Below are 21817 nucleotides of genomic sequence, written 5' to 3' on the forward strand. Positions count from 1 at the left end.
TAAATTGGCAGATTTTTTTAAATTTTCTACAGCAGGGGCGGCTCAATTTCGTGACAGCAAGAAATCTGTTCCTGCGCAGTAATCCAAATCTAGTATTGACTTTACTATCAAAGACTTTACTTGGCACAACAATGCAATAAAATAAAGATAAGGAGAGGTTGCTACAGTATTAACAACTTCCAAGAATCAAATATAAAATAAAGGTGCAGAAGTAAAATAATGGGTTGTCTCCCATAAGCGCTTTTCTTTAACGCCTTTCAGCTAGGCGCAGAAAGTGTGTATCAAGTATTATCAAGAGACGAAGCATCAACATCATAATTTGTTCTAATAATAGAATCATAGGTAACTTCATTCTCTTTCTAGGGAAGTGTTCCATACCTTTCTTGAGAGGAAATTGATATTTAATATTACCTTCCTTCATATCAATGGTAGCACCAACGAGTTCGAAGAAAAGGTCTTCCCAATATAATGGGACAAGATGCATTGCATTCAATATCCAAGACAACAAAATCAACGGGGACAAGGTTATTGTTAACCATAATGCGAACTTTATCAATCCTCCCCAAAGGTTTCTTTATAGCATTATCAGCAAGATTAACATCCAAATAACAATTTCTCAATGATGGCAAGTCAAGCATATCATAGATTTTCTTAGGCATAACAGAAATACTTGCACCAAGATCACACAAAGCATTAAAATCAAAATCATTGACCCTCATCTTAATGATGGGCTGCCAACCATCTTCTAACTTCCTAGGAATAGAAGTTTCATGTTTTAGTTTCTCTTCTCTAGCTTTTATGAGAGCATTTGTAATATGTTTTGTAAAGGCCAAATTTATAGCACTAGCATTGGGGCTTTTAGCAAGTTTTTGTAAGAACTTTATAACTTCAGAGATGTGACAATCATCAAAATATAAACTATTATGATCTACAACAATGGGATCATTGTCCCCAACATTTTGAAAAATTTCAGCAGTTTTATCACAAGCAGTTTCAGCAGTTTTAGCAGTTTCAGGCAATTTTGCACGCTTTGCACTAGGAGTAGAAACATTGCCAACACCAATTATTTTACCATTGATAGTAGGAGGTGTAGCAACATGTGAAGCATTAACATTACTAGTGGTGGTAATAGTCCAAACTTTAGCTACAATATTCTCTTTAGCTAGTTTTTCATTTTCTTCTCTTTACCACCTAGCATGCAATTCAGCCATCAATCTAATATTCTCATTAATTCTAACTTGGATGGCATTTGCTGTAGTAACAATTTTATTATCAATATCCTTATTATGCATAACTTTCAATTTTAAAAGATCAACATCAGAGGCAAGTCTATCAACCTTAGAAGCAAGAATATCAATTTTATCAAGCTTTTCTTCAACAGATTTGTTAAAAGCAGTTTGTGTACTAATAAATTATTTAAGCATGGCTTCAAGACCAGGGGTACATTCCTATTTTTGTTGTAAGAATTCCCATAAGAATTACCATAACCATTACCATTAGCAGAAGGATATGGCCTATAGTTGTTACCAGAATTATTCCTATAAGCATTGTTGTTGAAATTATTACTTTTAATGAAGTTCACATCAATATGTTCTTCTTGGGAAACCAATGAAGCTAAAGGAACATTATTAGGATCAACATTAGATCTACCATTCACAAGCATAGACATAATAGCATCAATCTTATCACTCAAGGAGGAGGTTTCTTCAACGGAATTTACCTTCTTACCTTGTGGAGCTCTTTCCGTGTGCCATTCGGAGTAATTGATCATCATATTATCAAGAAGCTTTGTTGCCGCCCCAAAGTGATGGACATAAAGGTACCTCCAGCAGCTGAATCCAATAGGTTCCGCAAAGAAAAATTCAGATCCTGCATAAAAGGTTTGGATGATCATCCAAGTAGTCGATCCATGGGTAGGGCAATTCTTTACCAAAGATTTCATTCTCTCCCATGCTTGAGCAACATGTTCATTATCTAATTTCTTGAAATTCATTATGCTACTTCTCAAAGATATAATTTTAGCGGGAGGATAATATCTACCAATAAAAGCATCCTTACATTTAGTCCATGAATCTATACTATTTCTAGGCGAGAGATAGCAACCAATCTTTAGCTCTTCCTCTTAAGGAGAAAGGAAACAATTTTAATTTTATAATGTCACCATCTACATCCTTATACTTTTGCATTTCACATAGTTCAACAAAATTATTAAGATGGGCAGCGGCATCATCAGAACTAACACCAGAAAATTGCTCTCTCATAACAAGATTCAATAAAGCGAGGTTTAATTTCAAAGAATTCTCATCGTAGTAAGCGAGTGGAGCAATAGGTGTGCATAGGAAATCATTATTATTTGTGCTAGTGAAGTCACACAACTTAGTATTCTACACAGTACCCATTTTAGCAGTAGTAAATAAAGAAAACTAAATAAATTAAATGCAAGTAACTAATTTTTTTGTGTTTTTAATATGGAGAACAAGACAGTAAATAAAGTAAAACTAGCAACTAATTTTTTGTGTTTTTGATATAAGAGCAAACAAAGCAGTAAATAAAGTAAAGTAAAGCAAGACAAAAACAAAGTAAAGAGATTGGATGTGGGAGACTCCCCTTGCAGCGTGTCTTGATCTCCCCGGCAACGGCGCCAGAAAATATGCTGGAGTGTAGTTGACGTGGGAGTTAGAAATCTTTGTGGTGTAACTATTCTTCAGGTCCCCGGCAACGGCGCCAGAAAATATGCTTGATGCGCGTGAGACACACGTCCGTTGGGAACCCCAAGAGGAAGGTGTGATGCGTACAGCAGCAAGTTTTCCCTCAGTAAGAAACCAAGGTTATCGAACCAGTAGGAGTCAAGGAGCACGTGAAGGTTGTTGGTGGCGGAGTGTAGTGCGGCGCAACACCGGGATTCCGGCGCCAACGTGGAACCTGCACAACACAATCAAAGTACTTTGCCCCAACGTAACGGCGAGGTTGTCAATCTCACCGGCTTGTCGTAAACAAAGGATTAGATGTATAGTGTGGATGATGATGATTGTTTGCGAAGAACGAGTAAAGAACAATTGCGAGTAGATTGTATTTCAGATGTAAAGAATTGGACCAGTGGTCCACGGTTCACTAGTGGTGTCTCTCCCATAAGATAAATAGATGTTGGGTGAACAAATTGCGGTTGGGCAATTGACAAATAAAGAAGGCATAACAATGCACATACATATATCATGATGAGTACTATGAGATTTAATCGGGGCATTACGACAAAGTACATAGACCGCTATCCGGCATGCATCTATGCCTAAAAAGTCCACCTTCAGGTTATCATCCGAACCCCTTCCGGTATTAAGTTGCAAACAACAGACAATTGCATTAAGTATGGTGCGTAATGTAATCAACACAAATATCCTTAGACAAAGCATCGATGTTTTATCCCTAGTGGCAACAGCACATCCACAACCTTAGAACTTTCTGTCACTATCCCAGATTCAATGGAGGCATGAACCCACTATCGAGCATAAATACTCCCTCTTGGAGTCACAAGTATCAACTTGGCCAGAGCCTCTACTAGCAATGGAGAGCATGCAAGAACATAAACAACATATATGATAGATTGATAATCAACTTGACATAGTATTCAATATTCATCGGATCCCAACAAACACAACATGTAGGATTACAAATAGATGATCTTGATCATGATAGGCAGCTCACAAGATCTAACATGATAGCACAATGAGGAGAAGACAACCATCTAGCTACTGCTATGGACCCATAGTCCAAGGGTGGACTACTCACACATCGATCCGGAGGCGATCATGGCGATGAAGAGACCTCCGGGAGATGATTCCCCTCTCGGCAGGGTGCCGGAGGCGATCTCTCGAATCCCCCGAGATGGGATTGGCGGCGGCGGCGTCTCGGTAAGGTTTTCCGTATCGTGGCTCTCGGTGCACGGGGGTTTCGCGACGAAGGCTTTAAGTAGGCGGAAGGACGAGTCGGAGGAGGCACGGGGGCCCCACACGCTAGGGCCGCGCGGGCCCCCTAGGCCGCGCCGCCCTAGTGTGGCGGCGCCCCGTGGCCCCAGCTTCGTATCTCCCTCGGTCTTCGGAAGCTTCGTGGAAAAATAAGATCTCGGGCGTTGATTTCGTCCAATTCCGAGAATATTTCCTTTGTAGGATTTACGAAACCAAAAACGGCGAGAAAACAACAAGCTGGCTCTTCGGTATCTCGTCAATAGGTTAGTGCCGGAAAATGCATAATAATGACATATAATGTGTATAAAACATGTGAGTATCATCATAAAAGTAGCATGGAACATAAGAAATTATAGATACGTTTGAGACGTATCAGCCACCGCCGAGCCATCTTGTCGGCCGATCGCCGAAAAGATCCGGCATACGCGCTCAACTCCTACAACTGGATCTCGTTCCGGACGTGGGGGTTCAACGCGCGCCGCCGAGTGGGATACCTCGGCAACCTCGACTACTTCGACCATGAGCTCGCCGCGGAAGAAGACGACAAAGAGGACGACGACGGCGACGTGGATGCGGTCGATGTCGAGGGTACTCCTCGCTAATGCCCTCTGATAGGGGCTTAGGGTTGATGGAATCCTGCAAGCTGACACGAGACATCAGTTCACAGACAAGCGGGGAGAGCGATTTACCCAGGTTCGGGGCCCTCCATGAGGTAAAACCCTTACGTCCTGCTTGTCTGTTCTTGATTATGATGACAATGGGTTACAATGGGGTGCCGAATAGTTCGGCTGAGATCTAGTCGAGATGGCTGTTGCTAAGGCGACCTAGCTCTAAGCTTTTTTCTAGCTAAGATTGCTAAGATTGATTATGTCCCTCGGCAGCCCCTCTCCTAGCCTTTATATAGGAGGCTAGGTCTCAAGAGGTCTTACCGAGTACGACTAGGTTTACAGTAGTTTTAGATCCAATCCTTCCTTGTTCGATTGCTTCCTTGTCTTGCCCGTCAAGGAACCTTCTGGTGTGCCGTCCTAGTGGCCCAACTCGCCTTCAGGTGTCTTCATGGGCCTCCAATTAGTCAATACAGGATAGGGTAATGTGGGTTGCCCGAAGGGTAGTACCCACGTCAGTAGCCCCCGAGTGTCTAGCCGAAGATAGTTCGGGTAGAGACTAAAGCATGTCTTCTCCTGATGTTCTTCTCCTTCATTGTCCTTGTTCATCTTGAATCTGCTCTGTCTTCATTTTATCGGGTGCGCGTCAGCGCTCCTGATGGGAGTAGCCCCCGAGTCTAGGTACGGATGCTCACAGTCCGTGCGTAGACTCAAGTTGTACCACTCGAATATTCTCCTCTGCCAATGTTTTCCACAGGTCTTCATAGGTCATCCGATATATTTTCTTTATGCAAAGGATAATGAGTAACGTGCCCAACTGTTGTTTGGTTAACTGCTGATGGCAAAACAACGTTACCCTACACAGAATCAAGTCCTCGGACATGATCCTGGAGTGCAAAAAACTTCTATCGGGTGCACGCCGCACTCCCGATGGGAGTAGCCCTCGAGTCTGGGTGCAAGCGCTTGTAACCGAGTGCAGCCTCAAACCTTCTTCCTTCGACTGCTCATTCTGTCGAATCTTCATTTTATCGGGTGCGCGTCAGCGCTCCCGATGGGAGTAGCCCCCGAGTCTAGGTACGGATGCTTACAATCCGTGCGTAGACTTAAGTCCTTCATCCGATAACTTTCCATTTCCCCTTCGAATGCTTCTAGTTTTTTTTATGACATCACTGGTGACGTGTAATTGTTGTGGGCTGATTGACAGGACGTGACCTGACGGGCCTACCCTAGCTCTGCGTGGGCAGTTTTTAGGGCTTGATCATTGCACGCGTGGCGATCGAGGTGTCTCCTCGTTTTTCGCACAACGTGGGAACAATGGGCCGCCGGTTCCACTCTTTCTTCAAGCGCCACGTGCTTACATAACACTTATCTTTTCCTCAAAACCTCCAAAGGGCGAGAAATCTCTAATCTTCTCCACGTTTTCCGTAGCATCTTCTCATTCTTCTCCTTCTTCCTCCCTTTGCTGTTGCTGCGCCGCCACCACTGCTTTTCCAATCTTCATCGAGATCTCACAATGGTGAAGAAGAAGAATCCGGCCGCCGCCGCCGGTTCCACCGGCGGAGGCGCCGCCGCCAAGTCCTCTTCTTCTCTTCCGAAGGGGAGCGCTCCAAGCGCTCCTCCCCAGCTCCGGCGCCGCCGGCCGTCGAGTTCAAGGTCAAGCCCGGAGATTGGGTGGCATCAACCGTCACCAAGCGTGACGAGAAGAGATCCCGAAGCCTAGGATTGATTTCTTCCGAAGAGGGAAACGTGATCCTTCCAGGTGCGATTTCTCGGCTCCGATCCCCCGCCGGCTTTACCGTGATGTTCTTATCTTTCCTGTACCGAGGCCTTTCGCTTCCTACTCATGGATTCCTCCTCCACCTCTTGCGGACGTACGAAATTCAACTATGGCAACTTACCCCCAACTCAATCCTCCACGTTGTTGTGTTCATCACCCTTTGCGAGGCGTTTCTGGGTATCGAACCTCATTTCGGGCTGTGGAAAAAGATCTTCTATGTGAAGAGATACATCAGCAGTAATGGATACTTTGTCACCGGAGGAGTGGGGTTTGTAGCTCGTTCGGAGGTCAATTACTTCAATTTCCCAATGAGAGAGTCCGTGCAAGGGTGGAGGCTGAAATGGTTTTACATCAAGGACTCCCTGTCACCCGAATCTCAGCTCCCTTGCTTTGCCGATGTTTTCGAAGCCAAGCCCAAGAATTCCTGGAAGAATACCCTTTCACCCGATGAAAGAGTAGCAGCCGAAGAACTATTTACCAAATTCCTTCGAATCAAAGAGGCCGATGGCCAAACTATGATCGGCACGCAGGTGGCAGCGGTATTCTTGAAACGTCGAGTGCAACCAGCCATGGCCAGAGTTCACCCGATGTGGTTGTACTCAGGTCCAAAGGACGAGACCAGGATTAACGCTGCCGATCTGTCGGAAAAGGAGTTGCTTGATGAAGTCCGTCGTCTTACTTCCTTTACTCAGGAAGATTCGATTCCGCTGGTTTCTTCTTATACTCCCCTTGACACTGACCATCCACCATCAAAGGTATTTTTTCTTTCTTCACGTCCTCATTATGCTGCTTTTTCTTGGCTGACATGGTTTCCATTGTTCTTACTTGTTATTTTCTTTGACAGATCCCCATAGTTTCGAAAATATGCATGATTCGCCGGATGATACTTCTGAGGGGAGAGGATCCTCAATCCCCGTAGATTTTCACACTGTCGAGCACACAGGCCCAGAGGACAAATATAATGGTCCGATAGATTTTGAAGTTGCCCACACCGACCTTCCTTCCTCAGCCGATGACGCTGGTGTCGCAGATGGATCAATGCGTAATGACGACGCTGATCATGATACCTTTGTTGATGCAGCTGCCGAGGAGGCCAGGGCTTCACCCGTGAAGAGATCGACCGGCGGTTTTGCCGATGAAGATGATCTCTTCGACATGTAAGTAGTTTCTTTTCTGAAGTTATACTTTGCCCTTTTATTTTTCTTACTCTTCATTGTCTTCCTTTCACCTTTGCAGCGACGAAGGCATTATCGAGCCTCCGTCTAAAAAAGCCAAATCTGATGTTGCTTCGCCGGTCGTAGTGGCTTCCGAAGCTTCGGCTCCTAAGGCTGCCCCTATGGCTCAAGCATCGACTGCTTCTTCCCTTTCCAAAGGGAAAGACGTCTCTCCAACTGCTGCCACCGCGACTCCTCCTTCTGTAAGTCTTTTTCTAACTGTGATGCCAATCTCTTGGAGCGTGCTTTGCTTGACAATTCCTGGTAAAATATCCTTCTTTCTTAAGGACTTGCGAGGCGTTATTTCCTCTTTGGAGGCCTTCGCCTCCCAATTCACTTCTCTGGAAGCTGACAAGGCTCGGCTACAAGAGGAAGTCAAATCTTCCTCCTTGAAATTGGATGGCGCAGTCAAGATAGCTGCTGAGGCTCGCCGAGAGGTTGACTCTCTGAAGGTGGAACTGGGCAAGCTGAAAGAGAAGTTGAAGGAGGAGGAAGCATCCAGGCTGGTGGCTGAAGCTCGGGCAGCCGAAAAGGATGAAGTCCTTCGTCAGTCTTCTTTGGCCTTGCTTGGTAATTTTTATACACCTCTGTCGATTGATGTACTTATGGATTCGATCCTTTTGCCAATGTACTTTTTTCTTTCTTTTTCCTGCGAAGCGGCGAATATCCCCGTTGATGCCCCGGACGAGTTCCAAACAACTCTCCAGCAAATGCTATGTCGATGATTCTTGCCTCTCACCGGCTTACGCGGGAGCTCCTTGTAAAGGGGAAGGGTGCCTCGGCGCGGATGCACTCGATGATTTTCCCCAAGATCAAGCAGGAGAAGACCCTGGGGCAGCTGGTCGATGCCTTCGCGGTTGACACCAAGGAGGTTATCGAGGTATTCAAGCGTACATCGCGCACTTATGGTGCCGTCCTTGCCTTCCAGCTTATGATGGGTTACGGCTTTAAGGGTGACATCGAAGGAATGACCAAGGAGCTGCCGAAAGAGCAAGACGGGCAGCTTGTTGATTTAAGCGCCTTTAAAGCGTCCGCCCTCACTTGTGCCCGCCAGCTCCTTGAACTGGTTTCATCAAGGAAATCGTCGACTGGACCTAGTTTATCGACTCAGACCCAAGCCCCTTGATTCTTGTAGCAAACTTTATGCTTGAACTGATGTGAAACATTATTCTGCCGCAAAACTTATGCTTGTAATAAACTCCGTGCTAGCAATGTTGTTAGCACACTTTTGTTATGATATTTCTTCTTGTATTTCTCCCGATGGGAGTTATTTCGGATGCTTAGCTGTACCATATCCATCACCCTTTTGCAACGGTGTTTCCTGCAGGTCTTCCCGGTACCCTCATTTGTTGACGACTCTTCGGGTGCCCTTCCTGAAAGTGATCGGATCCAGCGTATGAAGGATCGGATTACGCAGATGGAAAAGGACCTGCGCAGCACTTATGCCTTAGCTGCTATTGTCAATAAGAAGAGCGAGATTGCAGCCGACGTGGAACGGTACACTCTTACTGAGCTGCATAAAGCTACTGAGAGTTTGAACTGTAAGTTTCCTGATTCCTTTGCCCTTTTGTTAACAACACCTTGTCTGACTCTTTACTGATTCTTTTGCCAATCATAGCGTTGAACCGTGCGGAAGAGAACAAGCGGATACACGAGCGAGTGCATGCTTTAACCCAGCTTTCCTCATCCGAAGAGATTTTCTGGCGGGATCACTCGAAGGCTTCGGCTGTTGCAAAATTTCAGGATCGGGTCCAACAAGTCCACCAATTCTTTGATAAGTGCTATAAAGCTATGAGGGTGGTTTGGAAGACAATGTTTCCTTTGAATGCAGTTCCCCCCACGCTTTTGACTTTGATGTCCGAGTTTGGAAACGCCAAGAAGGTTCGGGATTTGGTGCGAGCTCAAGTTTTCGCAGGGGCCAAGTGTACGCTTGCCCTTGTGCTTGCTCGTTATCCCTCAGCATGTTTGCTATCCATCGCCAACGCAACTGGTGATTTTGAAGGACTGTACCCAAAGGTTTTAGTGCCCGCCAACATAATTGTCGACAGGCTTGAGGAGGAGTCAAATGTACCTGAAGAAAGGGGAACTCCGCAAGGGTGACGTTAGGATGTAAAGTTATTTTTGTAAAATGAATTGCATTGGCTAATCCATCCAAGTGTTAGGATTTTTAAGCCGAAACTTGTTAGTTGGTAAATACATGAATATGTACTTTTACCGTGCCGTTGGCAAATTTTTGAAGGAGCAAATCTTAATTGCCCGTTATATGCATGTATACTGGTTGGTCAGCAAATCATTATGAGTGATCAGCTCGTGTTGCAGGTTTTGCTAAACCCGTTGTATGCGCAACTTTGCTTTCAACCGATTGTAAGTTTCGACAATCACTCCCGAATGGTTCGGGTGCAATGATTCTGCCGATGAGCCCGTTGTTCATTGATATTTCCATAAGTAAAATATCGAACGTGGGTTGTGTTTATGTTTTCCAAACTCTTGCTTTTTACGGCACTCGTAGAGGCATCTAAAGCAGAGGGAAGGATTAATGTCCTTGTTTTTCTTTGCAGCACTCGTAGAAGCTTTTCCCTTGGGGCGCGATCTTCTGCCGCGCGTTACGTTGTACCGTTGCTTGTAAGCAAGGTTCACGGTGGTGCGGTCATAGATGCTTTAAATTACTGCAATGCTCAACAAGGAATCGAAACTTAAGTGCTCATTAATAGGGTAAATACGAAACTAGAGGGCGAAACAGGGAGGCCCTGTGTAAAGTAAAGGGAAAAAATTTAAATGCTAAGGAGGTGCTTAATCAAGGAAGGGGTTCTTCTCATCTTCGACAGCATCTTCTGGCTTCTTCGCCATGCTAGTGGTAGCTGCGGCGTTGTTGATTTCACCAGGGGTCTGGGCAGTGATTGCCAGCGTCTTGTTGTTTCCTGTGCCTTCTATGCCGTCCTCTGCCGAAGCTTTTGTTGCAGGAGCTTCTGCTGCCGAGGCTTCAAGGGCAAGGTTGGCTGGCTTCTTCTTGGTTTCCCTGTCATGTTTTTCCTCCTTGATTTCTCGTATCGTCAGCTTGGGCGGAGGGTCGACAATTTCTCGTTGTAACCCAAACTTTGCAGCAATCCTTTGAAAGTCACGATCACAATTGTCCGAGCGTGAGAAGCTTCCATGGACTGTGATGTTTGTCCCGTTGCTCCCAGGCATTTTCAGCTTGAGGTATGCATAGTGCGGCACAGCCATGAACTTGGCATAAGCTGGTCTCCCGAGTATGGCGTGATACTGTGATTCCCAGTTCACTACCTCAAACTCGATTTTCTCCTTCCTGAAATTGTCGGTTTTGCCGAAGACGACGTTGAGGTGCGCTTTGCCAAGAGAGAACGCTGGTGACGTAGGGAGGATTCCATGGAAGCGAGTGTCTGATTCTTCTAACATTCTCATAGTGATCCCCATACTTTGAATTGTGTCAAGGAATATCAGGTTGAGTCCACTTCCTCCGTCCATGAAGACTTTGCTCATCTTGAACCCTCCTATCTGTGCTTCGACCACTAGGGCGGCATGTCCTGGTTTTGGTATAGTCATCGGGTGATCCGCTCGGCTGAACGTGATGTTCTGAGACGACCACTCGACATACTCAGGGATGTTCGCCATGACGCTTTCTGCCAGGTTGATTTCTCGGGTGAGCTTCTTCATTTCCCTCCTTGAAACGCCCGTCTCGTGGATCATACTCATCCGCCCACGTGGTGGTGGAAATGCCTCGTTGGGTTGATGAGGTTGAGCTTGCTGGACCCGATGTTGTGGTGGGGGTGGTGGTGGTGGCGGTGGGAGCCGTTGCCGGCCTCGCTCGCTCGGATGAGTTTATGCATATCGATGAACCGCCGACAGCCTCTCGAGCAGGTGGCTAGACTTTATTTTACCATCCTTGGAATCGGTATACGAATGCAGGTAGCAGGGGCGTTGATCCGCTCGGCGTAGGGTAGTTCGGGAGTTCTCTGTTGTCGTGGTTTAAAGTTGCCACGGTTCCCAGAGTTGTTCCGATTACCGTCCTGTCGATCATCTCGCCTGTCATCGTACCGATCATCCTGCCGATCAGAGTAGCCTGCGGCCACCAGGTTATTGTCATCGTAGCTGCGGTTCTTCCTTCTCTTGTTGCGATCCCTTCGACCACCCGAATCATGCTTCGGCTGGTCATCCTCTTCATCGTCGCTGCGCTGTCGTGGCTTTCGAACGTTGTCTTCGCCATCGGCCCAACTGTTGGCGATTTCCATTAACTTGGTTATGGTTTTTGGCTTCTTGCGCCCAAGTTCTTCTATATAGCTTTCACGTCGGATGCCATCACTAAAGGCGTCGATTGCTCTGTCGACAGATACGTCTTCCGCAGCGTTCAGGAGTTTGGTGAATCTCCCGATGTATGCGCGCATCGACTCCTTCTGCTTTTGCTGACAATGCCGTAACTCCTCGATCCCGACGGGCCTTTTGTAGGTTGCTTGGAAGTTGGCGACGAAGGCTTCTACTAGGTCGTCCCATGACTTGATGGAACCCTTTGGCAGACCTCTGAGCCAGGCTCGCGCTGAGTCCTTTAGGTAAAGCTGTAGGCACTGCATTGCTGCTATCTGGTTCCCTTTTTGCAGAATTACTGTCTGTAGATAGTCCTCTATCCAGGATCTCGGCTCCTCGCTGCCCATCGTACTTGGCGGCGTCGGTAGGGGTGGGTTTGAACTTCTTAGGTGGCATCGCCTCCCGAATTTTGTAGCTTAAACAATCGGCTCCCCTAAGCTCGCCGTCGTTCTCCCGGGTCTCATCCGAAGAATCGCCGTCGAATTCCTCTCCGGCGGCGCGTCGTCGCCTTGCTTTGTCGATTCTACTCGAGTAATTTCATCTCGAGCGTCTCTTGCGCGGTGCTTTGGGCCGCCGGCCCGCAAGGTGGTCTTCTCCTTCCGTGGAACTAGATTATCTCCTAATATCGCGAGACTTTCTAAAGCACCACGGTGAGCTCGTGCCATGGATCCTTCGGGACGCTGGTTAATGAGGTATGCTCGCAAGGTTGGCTGTTGCTCCCGCAACGGTTTTTGGCCGTGGCATGCCCGCGGTGTCCGTAGTCATAAAGGACTTGGTCAGGTTTGACGTTATCTCCCTTGCATCATCTTCCGAAAGCCCGGACATCCTTGATCGATGCTTGCCTCCTCCATGGGTACTTCGAGAGGCACTTCCTCGCGAGCCCCTTCGTCGTTCGCCGGATCGGTCCGCCGCGGATAGGCGTCTCTCGAGGGTGGCTTGCTCCTTAGATAGGCGCTCACGATTTTTCTCCAATATGGAGCGGTAAGCATTGAGAGTGCCAACCGTGGTTCCCGCCGGAAGTGGTGTGTCGTTAAGCACGGCTGCCTTGGCTGCTGCCCACTCCTCCTCTCGCGATGGTGTGGTCGCCGTTGTTGTTGCCGGCGCTGTTCTCAAAACTAGCTCGCCCGCTGGAACGGGGGGTGCGATCTCCGTCTCCCCTGTTAGCGACATAAACTTGGAGGGGCGCCACTCTTCGGGTGTCTCCTTGGGTGATGCTGTCGATGCTGTCCTCTCCCGATGAATAGTAGGCATTGCAGATGAACGGCGTGTCGCTCGACCCTAGTCCGTGCCTGGTGTCGCAATGCAGTAGTACGAGGTTAACTCCGAGGTCGCGGGATTATCGGATCCGACTGACATGGAGGATGCCGAACGGGGAGCCGAAGGTGCGGATGGACTCGACGGGCTTGTCAGGCCAGCCGAAAGGTCGAGTGACGATGATGCGCTTGGACTCGTCGACCTGGAGATGGGAGATTCCAGCAGCCGAAGAATTCCTTCTGAGTTGACGTTGTAGTGGACGCTCCCGAAGGCCATCTCCATATTGCCTTGCAGACCGGAGAAAGTCGAGCGAGATGAATCGCTATGTGGGGTGAACTCGTAGGAACCGAAACGAATCGGGCTTCCCAAACGAGGCGATGACGGTGTTGATGAAGTTGCCGATGACATGTCGGGTTTAGCCGATGTCCGATCTTGTGCCGACAGGGTTCCTACAGACGGCGCCAATTGTCGAGGGTACTCCTCGCCAATGCCCTCTGATAGGGGCTTAGGGTTGATGGAATCCTGCAAGCTGACATGAGACATCGGTTCACAGACAAGCGGAGAGAGCGATTTACCCAGGTTCGGGGCCCTAGATGAGGTAAAACCCTTACGTCCTGCCCGTCCGTTCTTGATTATGATGATAATGGGTTACAATGGGGTGCCGAATAGTTCGGCTGAGATCTCGTCGAGATGGCTGTTGCTAAGGTGACCTAGCTCTAAGCTTTTGTCTGGCTAAGATTGCTAAGATTGATTGTGTCCCTCGGCAGCCCCTCTCCTGGCCTTTATATAGGAGGCTAGGTCTCAAGAGGTCTTACCGAGTACGACTAGGTTTACGTAGTTTTAGATCCAATCCTTCCTTGTTCGATTGCTTCCTTGTCTTGCCCGTCAAGGAACCTTCTGGTGTGCCGTCCTAGTGGCCCATCTCGCCTTCAGGTGTCTTCATGGGCCTCCAATTAGTCAATACAGGATAGGGTAATGTGGGTTGCCCGAAGGGTAGTGCCCACGTCAGTCGACGACACCGCTGAGGCCGGGTGCGAGACCTCGTCGGATGGCCATGTCTAAGATGGAGACACTGACCACGACGACGGTGGGCCGCGTAGGATCCCAACGAGCTCGCTATGTGGGATGGCCTCGCCATCCAGCTTCGCGAGTCGGCGCTCACGAAGGGGAGGCGGGCGACTCCTCCAGCTACACCGACACGTTCCAATGACCGTGCGCCGACTCCTCCTCCTTCAACGGCTTGGGATCCGTGGCCACCTTCACCACAACCTTCTGCGCCGCCGACGGCATGGACGCAGTCGCCGCAGGCTCCCATTCCCCCTCCACCGTCGATGTACCAGCTTCCATAACGGACGCCGGAGTTTATCGACCTCGTCAGCGACGACGAGCAGTAGCTCATAGCTACGTTTTAGCAGGCCTTGCTGGCCATTTTTAAGTTCTAACCTTTTATGTATTTTTTTATTAATGTAAATTCTGGGTTTATCAATGAAAAAAAATTATGGCATCGACTCACTAGAGACACCCTTAGATGCAAACGAATGCGATGGAGACGCTGGTTGCTCTGGTTTCTTTTGTCTTACTTGAAATCAATGGGTCCCGTCCAAAGTCGCCAGCACGAAAGCCGCAATTGGCAACACGGCACGCTTGGCTCGTGCGTTCGAGTGAGGACGCGCAACCGCAGCATTTCAACGACAGCCACAACCCCGCACACACACAGTCACACACTCGCACAGCACTCAGCGGAACAAGATGGCCGCCGCGGACGAGCGGCGCCGCTGCCACATTGTGGCGGTGCCGTTCCCCGGCCGTGGCCACGTCAACGCCATGATGAACCTGTGCCGCCTCCTCGCCGCGCGCGGCGCCGAGGTCACCTTCGTCGTCACCGAGGAGTGGCTCGGCCTCATCCTCTCCTCCTCCGCCGCCGCGCCGCTGCCGGCCGGCATCCGCCTGCGCGCCATCCCCAACGTCATCCCCTCCGAGCACGGCCGCGCTGCCGACCACACGGGCTTCCTCGACGCCGTCGCCACCGAGATGGAGGCGCCCTTCGAGCGCCTGCTCGACCGCCTCGACGCGGAGCAGGAGGATGGCCCGCCGGTCGCCGCGCTCGTGGCCGACAGCTACGTGTCGTGGGTCGTCGGCGTCGGCAACCGGAGGGGCGTCCCGGTCTGCTCGCTCTTCCCCATGTCCGCCTCCTTCTTCTACGCCTACCACCACTTCGACTGCATCCAAGCGTGCCTTGCCGACGAGCGCGCCCCGGCCGCCGGGGCCACAGCAGGTCAGGTTCCTCTTCCAATACGTGCTGCTTCCAACCATTCCCGATAAGCTGATCTCGCTCCCGATTGTACACACAACATTTTGTTCAATTTGGTGGTTGTATCAATCAAGTGTTGGGTTTGGATCTGTCACTACCTGATTTATTCGTACAATATTCAGACACAGTATGGACAATATGACAACTCTACCTGTTGGGTTTGCATCTGGTACTGTCTGATTTATCAGTGCATATTCAGATTAACTATGGATACATGATAACTCTCAAAGAACATGCTAAGCAGCAGCAGTATACACAAATTACTTCTTACTGATTCAAGTGTGAGACATTGTTTATGTGCACACTCCAAAGAGTTTCAGACTCCTGGGGGCAAAGATGGACTAGCGTGGTCAATAAAACATTGGTAAACATGAAAAATGACTTGCTAATAACATGTAACTCTGCAACTATACTTGTTTTTCAAATTCGTAGCACATGCTATTACTGGGAGGATACACCAAATTTATGTTTTAATTTCTGTTTGTAGGCTGTAGTTGTAGAGACATAAACATTCATTTTGACTGTATAGGTCAAATAACCAAAACTGACCAAGCCTCAAAACTAGCTACTCAATTGGTCTAAGCAGAAATAGCAAATTGTTTTGTTCAGCTTTTCTCACCCAGTTTTACTCCAACATTCAAGACTACCAAAATTCATATCTCGTAGTACAATCACATGGTTTCCATTACTGGCGCTTTTAATTTTACAATCACTGAAGCTACATGGCAGCTTGCAACATTGCTCATTCATCTTTTTGTTTTACTGCAGAGAAATCTGAGCAGAGACTCCATCAATGTATACCGGGCCTGGATTCAACCTCCATAACATTATCTGATCTCAAGCCCTTAATTCACAACGAGAGAACAGTAAAGCATGTCCTCACAGCTGTTTCTAGCATTAGGAACGCACAATGCCTCCTATTCACCACTTTGTACGAGCTTGAGGCCAGTGTCATCGACTCCCTAAGATCAGCACTCCCCTGTCCAGTTCTCCCTATTGGACCCTGCGTTCCCTACATGACTCTTGAAGACCAGCATTCCAAGTCCAATGGAGAGCTTACCAGTCCTGGAGACTGCTTCACCTGGTTGGAATCTCAACCTGTGAACTCGGTGCTATATGTCTCCCTTGGAAGCTTTCTCTCGGTGTCAGCCTCTCAGCTTGACGAGATCGCGCTGGGACTTGCAGCAAGCAAGGTTAGGTTCTTATGGATTCTTCGTGAACAGCCTGCTGGGGTGCGAAAACTTGTCGGCGACACCAATAGGGGCATGGTACTGGCTTGGTGCGACCAGTTGAAGGTCTTGTGCCATCCTTCAGTTGGTGGTTTCCTGACACATTGCGGGATGAACTCGACGCTTGAAGCTGTCTTCGCTGGTGTACCTATGCTCACCCTACCACTGTTCTTTGATCAACCAATTGACAGCTGTCTAATTGTTGAAGAATGGAAGACTGGGCTGGAGCTGCGGGATTGGACTGATAAGGATCGTCTGATCAAGAGCGAGGAGATTGCAAAGGCTATTAAGAAGCTGATGGCCAGTGATGAAGCTGACACAGATGCAATAAGAAGACGTGCCCTTGAGTGGAAAGAGGTTTCTGTTAGAGCAGTTCAAAAGGGTGGATCTTCATACAACAATCTCAGCTCATTGATGGAAATGGTATGCTCATCGCAATGTACGGAACTCGATCAGCAATGTTCTGAAACTAATGCTTGAAGTGTATCACGTATCCATTTGATTGACATTGGTTATCATCGATTTAAATGTAGCATTTTCATGAATAAATAAATTATTGTGCGATTAGTTTTGATGTGTCTTCCAGTGCTCTTAATGAGGATTTTGCGAAGTATTGAGCTGGTTTATTGGAGAACTGCTAGTGGCATTTATAAGCTAATCTGTGCCATTGTAAGCTAAGCTAAGCCGATTGATATTATAAAGGAACTGGGAGGAAAATAATTATCTGCAAACCTCCAATACATCGTTCAAGCTAAGACTCATCTTTTTTTCATCTGTGAACTTGCTTCGTCAGACTGTTAGTGCAATATTCTGATTGTAAGGATATTCAAGCTAAGACTGAAAAGCCGAATCTGGAACCATCAGCTAATAAGCTGGTCTATTCTATGAACAGCTAATTTAAACCGTAAAGAACAAACAGTGTGCAAAGGTTCAAATTATGAATTAACAGTTGTATTCTCAAAACGAATTTGTTTAACCTGTATACTTCATTCAGAACACCGTTCTATTCTCAGGAGAAAATTCAGACGTCATAAGCTGGTTATTATGAAGAATTTCCACTCCTGCTAAATATTTTGTTCTCAAGGCATATCATTCGTATTTTTAGGAGAAACTTGGGAGTTGTTTAGAACCGCACGCTTCCCAGATTAATGCTTATTTTGATCTGTCACACAGAAATGTGGGGTAAAGTAGCGAGCTTGCTTTGTCAGATTGTTAGTGCAATATTCAGACTGAAAATTCGATTCTGGAAACTTCAGCTAATAAGCTGGTCTATTCTACAAACGAAAGAACCAGTGTGCAAAGGTTTCAAATTATTAATAACAGTTGTATGCTCAAAACGAATTTGTCTGCAAACTTCCAGTGTAAGCCTGCTAAAAATTTGGTTCTCAAGAACAGTTGCATATCGTTCATATTTTTAGGAGAAACTTGGGAGTTCGCACGCTTCACAGATTATTACTTATTTTGATCTGTCACACAGAAATGCAGATAATATGAATAACTTGGGACAGAGACTTGGGAGTTCACCATTCATGCTTATTCAGAACTGTCACCATACAATTCAGAAAGACACATATATATACACCAAATCTAAGGTGTATTTTATCACACAAGTGGCAGGAACTGCAGACGAAATCCTAATAGTAGTTGTCAAAAGTCAGATAATATCCTGACTTGTGACCAAACAGCATAACAACTGTCTCAAAGTTTTTCAAACACTCCTTGCACTCTAAAAGCAAGAAATAACCAACAAATCCAATGTCAGACAGGCAAAGCAAAACGATTCCCAGAAATCCTCTTTATTTGCAGATTTCAGTTGCAGGTGGGCGCAGGGCAACCCCTCCCAGCTTCTCGCTAGAGTACTTTTTATAGACCACCTTCAACTTGCTCTCAGGGGCAGTCGAGTGCGAGGTTACAAGGATCTTTGCACAGTCCCTGAAATCATCACAGAAAAGGCTTGTCGGTACCTCTGAACTTAATACATTTAAGCAAAAAAGAGAATTCAGTACAGTCAGTAGGTGTGCATGCTTACAGTAGCTGTGATTCAGTGAATCCAGTATGGTGCTTGAGCGTGTCTGTCCACAGAGGTGTCTTCTTGAGCGTGAGCCTGGCTGTGTACACAGCAGCAGCAGCAACCATGGAGGGCTTGGACAGCACCATCGAGTACTGCATAAGCGCTAGCTCAGCAAAGAAGAACACCATGTTCTCCAGCTGCAGCCAGAGAAACTTCTTCAGCACACAAACTCATTTTCAGTTGCAAATACATCTGAATTTATTTGGTGTGTTCAGTCTTTACCTCCTTATCATTCTTCGAATCAGAGGAGGACGCCGCCTTTGCAAAGCGCACAAGGAAGACATATGGTGTAGGAACGGTCAGGTTCCATTGAAGCCTGTTCAGAATAGCCTTCTCCATCCTCAGTATCTGCTCCCGGGTGTAGGCACTGTCTGATATCAAGATGAAATCGTTCACCTGCAGATTAAGTGTACAACAATATAATCAGAACATGATGGACATTTGAAAGTGCAATTTAATCCAAGTTCTCCAGTCTAGTCAGTACCTCAGGAGCCCAGATCTCCTCGTACTTGCACGCGATCAGCAGGGCCGAGACGCCTACCAGCTGCAGCTCCCTCCGAAGCACAGGCTGCATCGAGAGGTACCGGTCGATGATGTACATGGTAAGGTACAGGGACTCCGGCATGAGATCGAACTTTTGATGCACTTCGATGATCCAGTCAGCGAGGATGCCTCGCATCTTGGAGTTGATCTCCACCTGGGATTCGATGTAGTCGCAGGGGCGGCACTCATTCTGCAACAAGAAAGGAAAGATCACCACCTTGTCGCAGACACTGAGCATCGCAATGTTTGCAGACACTGACACGAGCAGATCACAAGATTACCTCGGCAACTTTGTAAAACGTGTAGATATCTTCAATGTAGTCGACGACGGCGAGCTGATTATCGCCGTCGAGCTTGTCGATGTCCTGGATCACTTCCCGAGCCGCGTACTGGCAGTTGCAATGGCACCCCAATCAGACTAATTGCACAGGTTCATGGTGCTCGAACAGAGTAGTGTTTTGAGGGACAGAAGACGCACCTTGGAGCGTGCTGAAAGCACAGAAGTAAAGGTGGTGATCACCTTCTTCCTCGATTGCTTGCGGACGGAGCTGACGCTGCCCTCCGTCGACTTGCTCACGTCGGAGTCGGAGCTGATCTCGATGACGTGCTCAGCGGGAGGAGGCGCGAGCTTGACTCTGGGCAGCCTCGCCGGATTCTGCAGCAGCAAAGCGACGATTGTTTAGCACGAGACCAAATTAGCGCTTCAGTACAGAGGAGGAACGGAGCAGGAACACTACCTTGGCTTTCTCCTGCGCTTTCTTAATGAGTTGAGCACCGAAGTTCCTCGTCACGGGGCGGTGAGCATTCACCGGCTCCTGGAGCTGCGGCTTCCTGTTTGTTTCCAAGAACGGGTGAGTGGAAAATTTGATAGCAATAAGGGGAAATCATACTGGTACGGGTCCGTTTCCTGCTTACCCTTCGGGCACGCGGACGTTGCCGAAGTTGCCGATGTCGCGCAGGACGCCCCGCCGGGGCTTGTTGGTCTCGGGCCTGCCAGCCATGGCGGCCTTCTGCTTTCCCGGAGCGGGGACACCACCACCTAGCGCTGCAGCGCGGAAACGAGAAAAAATATTAGTGTTATGGAGTATGAGAAATTCGATTCCGTCGTCGGAAGCTGCAGACCAAGAACGAGAAAAGCCATATCAACACCAAAACGAAATCTTCCTTCATAAGTTCTACTCTGAAGCTTCAGACCAAGATCGAAGGTAGATTCTTGAGCAATGAATCGAACAGAAACTGGGAAAGAACCTACGCTTTCTTCAGAAACTGGGGAGAAAACCCAAATCAAATCTTCTTCTATTCGGAAGCTGCAGACCAATAGAAGAGAAATCGGAAAGATAAGCTGGGAAACTCGAAGCGAAATCATACAAGATTCAAGAAACCGGCCGGAACAAACGAAGAACCAAGCAAGATTCAAGCCGAGCACGCCACCAAAACCCAATCCCATCGTACAGGATTTCATCTTTTAGCCGAAGGAACAAAAACCAAGAACGCATCTATCTTTCCCGCGAAGCAAGAACCGATCGAGAACCCAGCCCCGGCAAAAGAACCACGCGCCAAAGAACAAGATCCGTGTGCTCACCCCTGTTCTGCTGCGGCTGCGGAGCGGCAGCGACGTTCTGGTTGCGCGTGGCCATCTCCTCCTCGCCCTGGCCAAAGATCCCCGATAGCACGGTGGAGAAGAACGACTGGAGACGCGCAACCCGCGACCCCTCTTCCCCGCCGGCGAGCGCAGCCACGGCTCCGGCGTGCTCTACGTCGTTTCTTGCCGACTTTCTTGCGTCACTCTCTCTCTCTCTCTCTCTACCTTCTTGGCTTGGTTAATCGGTGGCGTGATGGATGGGATTAAGCACTGGCGATCTTGGAGCGGAGAAGAGGAGGAGGCGGCTTCTGGCGGATATAACGACGGGCGGCGTCTGGTCGGCGGCGTGGCTTTAGGCGGAGCGGAGGAGGAGCGGCTCCAACGGTCGGCAGGGTTTCGGATATCAACGGTAGGGAGCGGGGGATCGGACGGCTGAGATTTTACGGGGCCGGAAACTAGCCGTTTGGGGTTGCTTCCTAGCTGGAAAGGGCACGACCTTTCTCTTGCTTATATTCCTAATTGTGTCGGATGAGTTGTTTCGTGCTATACTGGAGTTGCATTTTACATGGTAAGAATTTAGTGGCTAGAGTTATTGGGAGATCTCATATATACGAAAGATTTGACGACTTCATTGCGATATCATTTTTTTTTTTTGCTTCTTTTGTTTCTCGAGACATTGGCACATAGTTTTAACACTCGTGTAACACATGGTCTAGGTTGCGAAGGTGTACTCTCGAAAAGAAGAAAATGGTTGCGAAGGCCACCACATGTTTTTTTTTTTCAAAAATATGAAAATTTTCAACTATTTGCAAAAGAATTGAAAATCGTCAATACTTTCTGTTGTCGATACCAATGTTTTTTTTTTGAACCTTCGATACCAATGTTTTTAGTGTTAGATTTATTCCATGTGCCCAAAAAAACATGTCATGATTGTGTAGTATGAAGCAATCACAAG

At 47.7% G+C, this 21817-nt stretch overlaps 1 protein-coding gene and 1 pseudogene across 1 annotated transcript; one reads left to right on the top strand and one right to left on the bottom strand.

The window, feature by feature from the left end:
- Positions 1 to 6104: 6104 nt before the first annotated feature.
- On the top strand, positions 6105 to 17146 carry LOC124668277 (UDP-glycosyltransferase 87A2-like; the record flags this gene model as incomplete). Its single annotated transcript, XM_047205447.1, has 3 exons — positions 6105 to 6129; positions 14901 to 15401; positions 16206 to 17146. Coding segments are annotated over 3 exons (1467 nt in total), but the record flags the coding sequence as incomplete, so codon positions are not given.
- A 1316-nt stretch (positions 17147 to 18462) lies between these two features.
- Positions 18463 to 20917, bottom strand: LOC124667324 (annotated as a pseudogene).
- Between the last annotated feature and the right edge of the window lie 900 nt (positions 20918 to 21817).

Source organism: Lolium rigidum, chromosome 6 (genome assembly GCF_022539505.1).
Source record: "Lolium rigidum isolate FL_2022 chromosome 6, APGP_CSIRO_Lrig_0.1, whole genome shotgun sequence".
Classification (NCBI taxonomy): Eukaryota; Viridiplantae; Streptophyta; class Magnoliopsida; order Poales; family Poaceae; genus Lolium; species Lolium rigidum.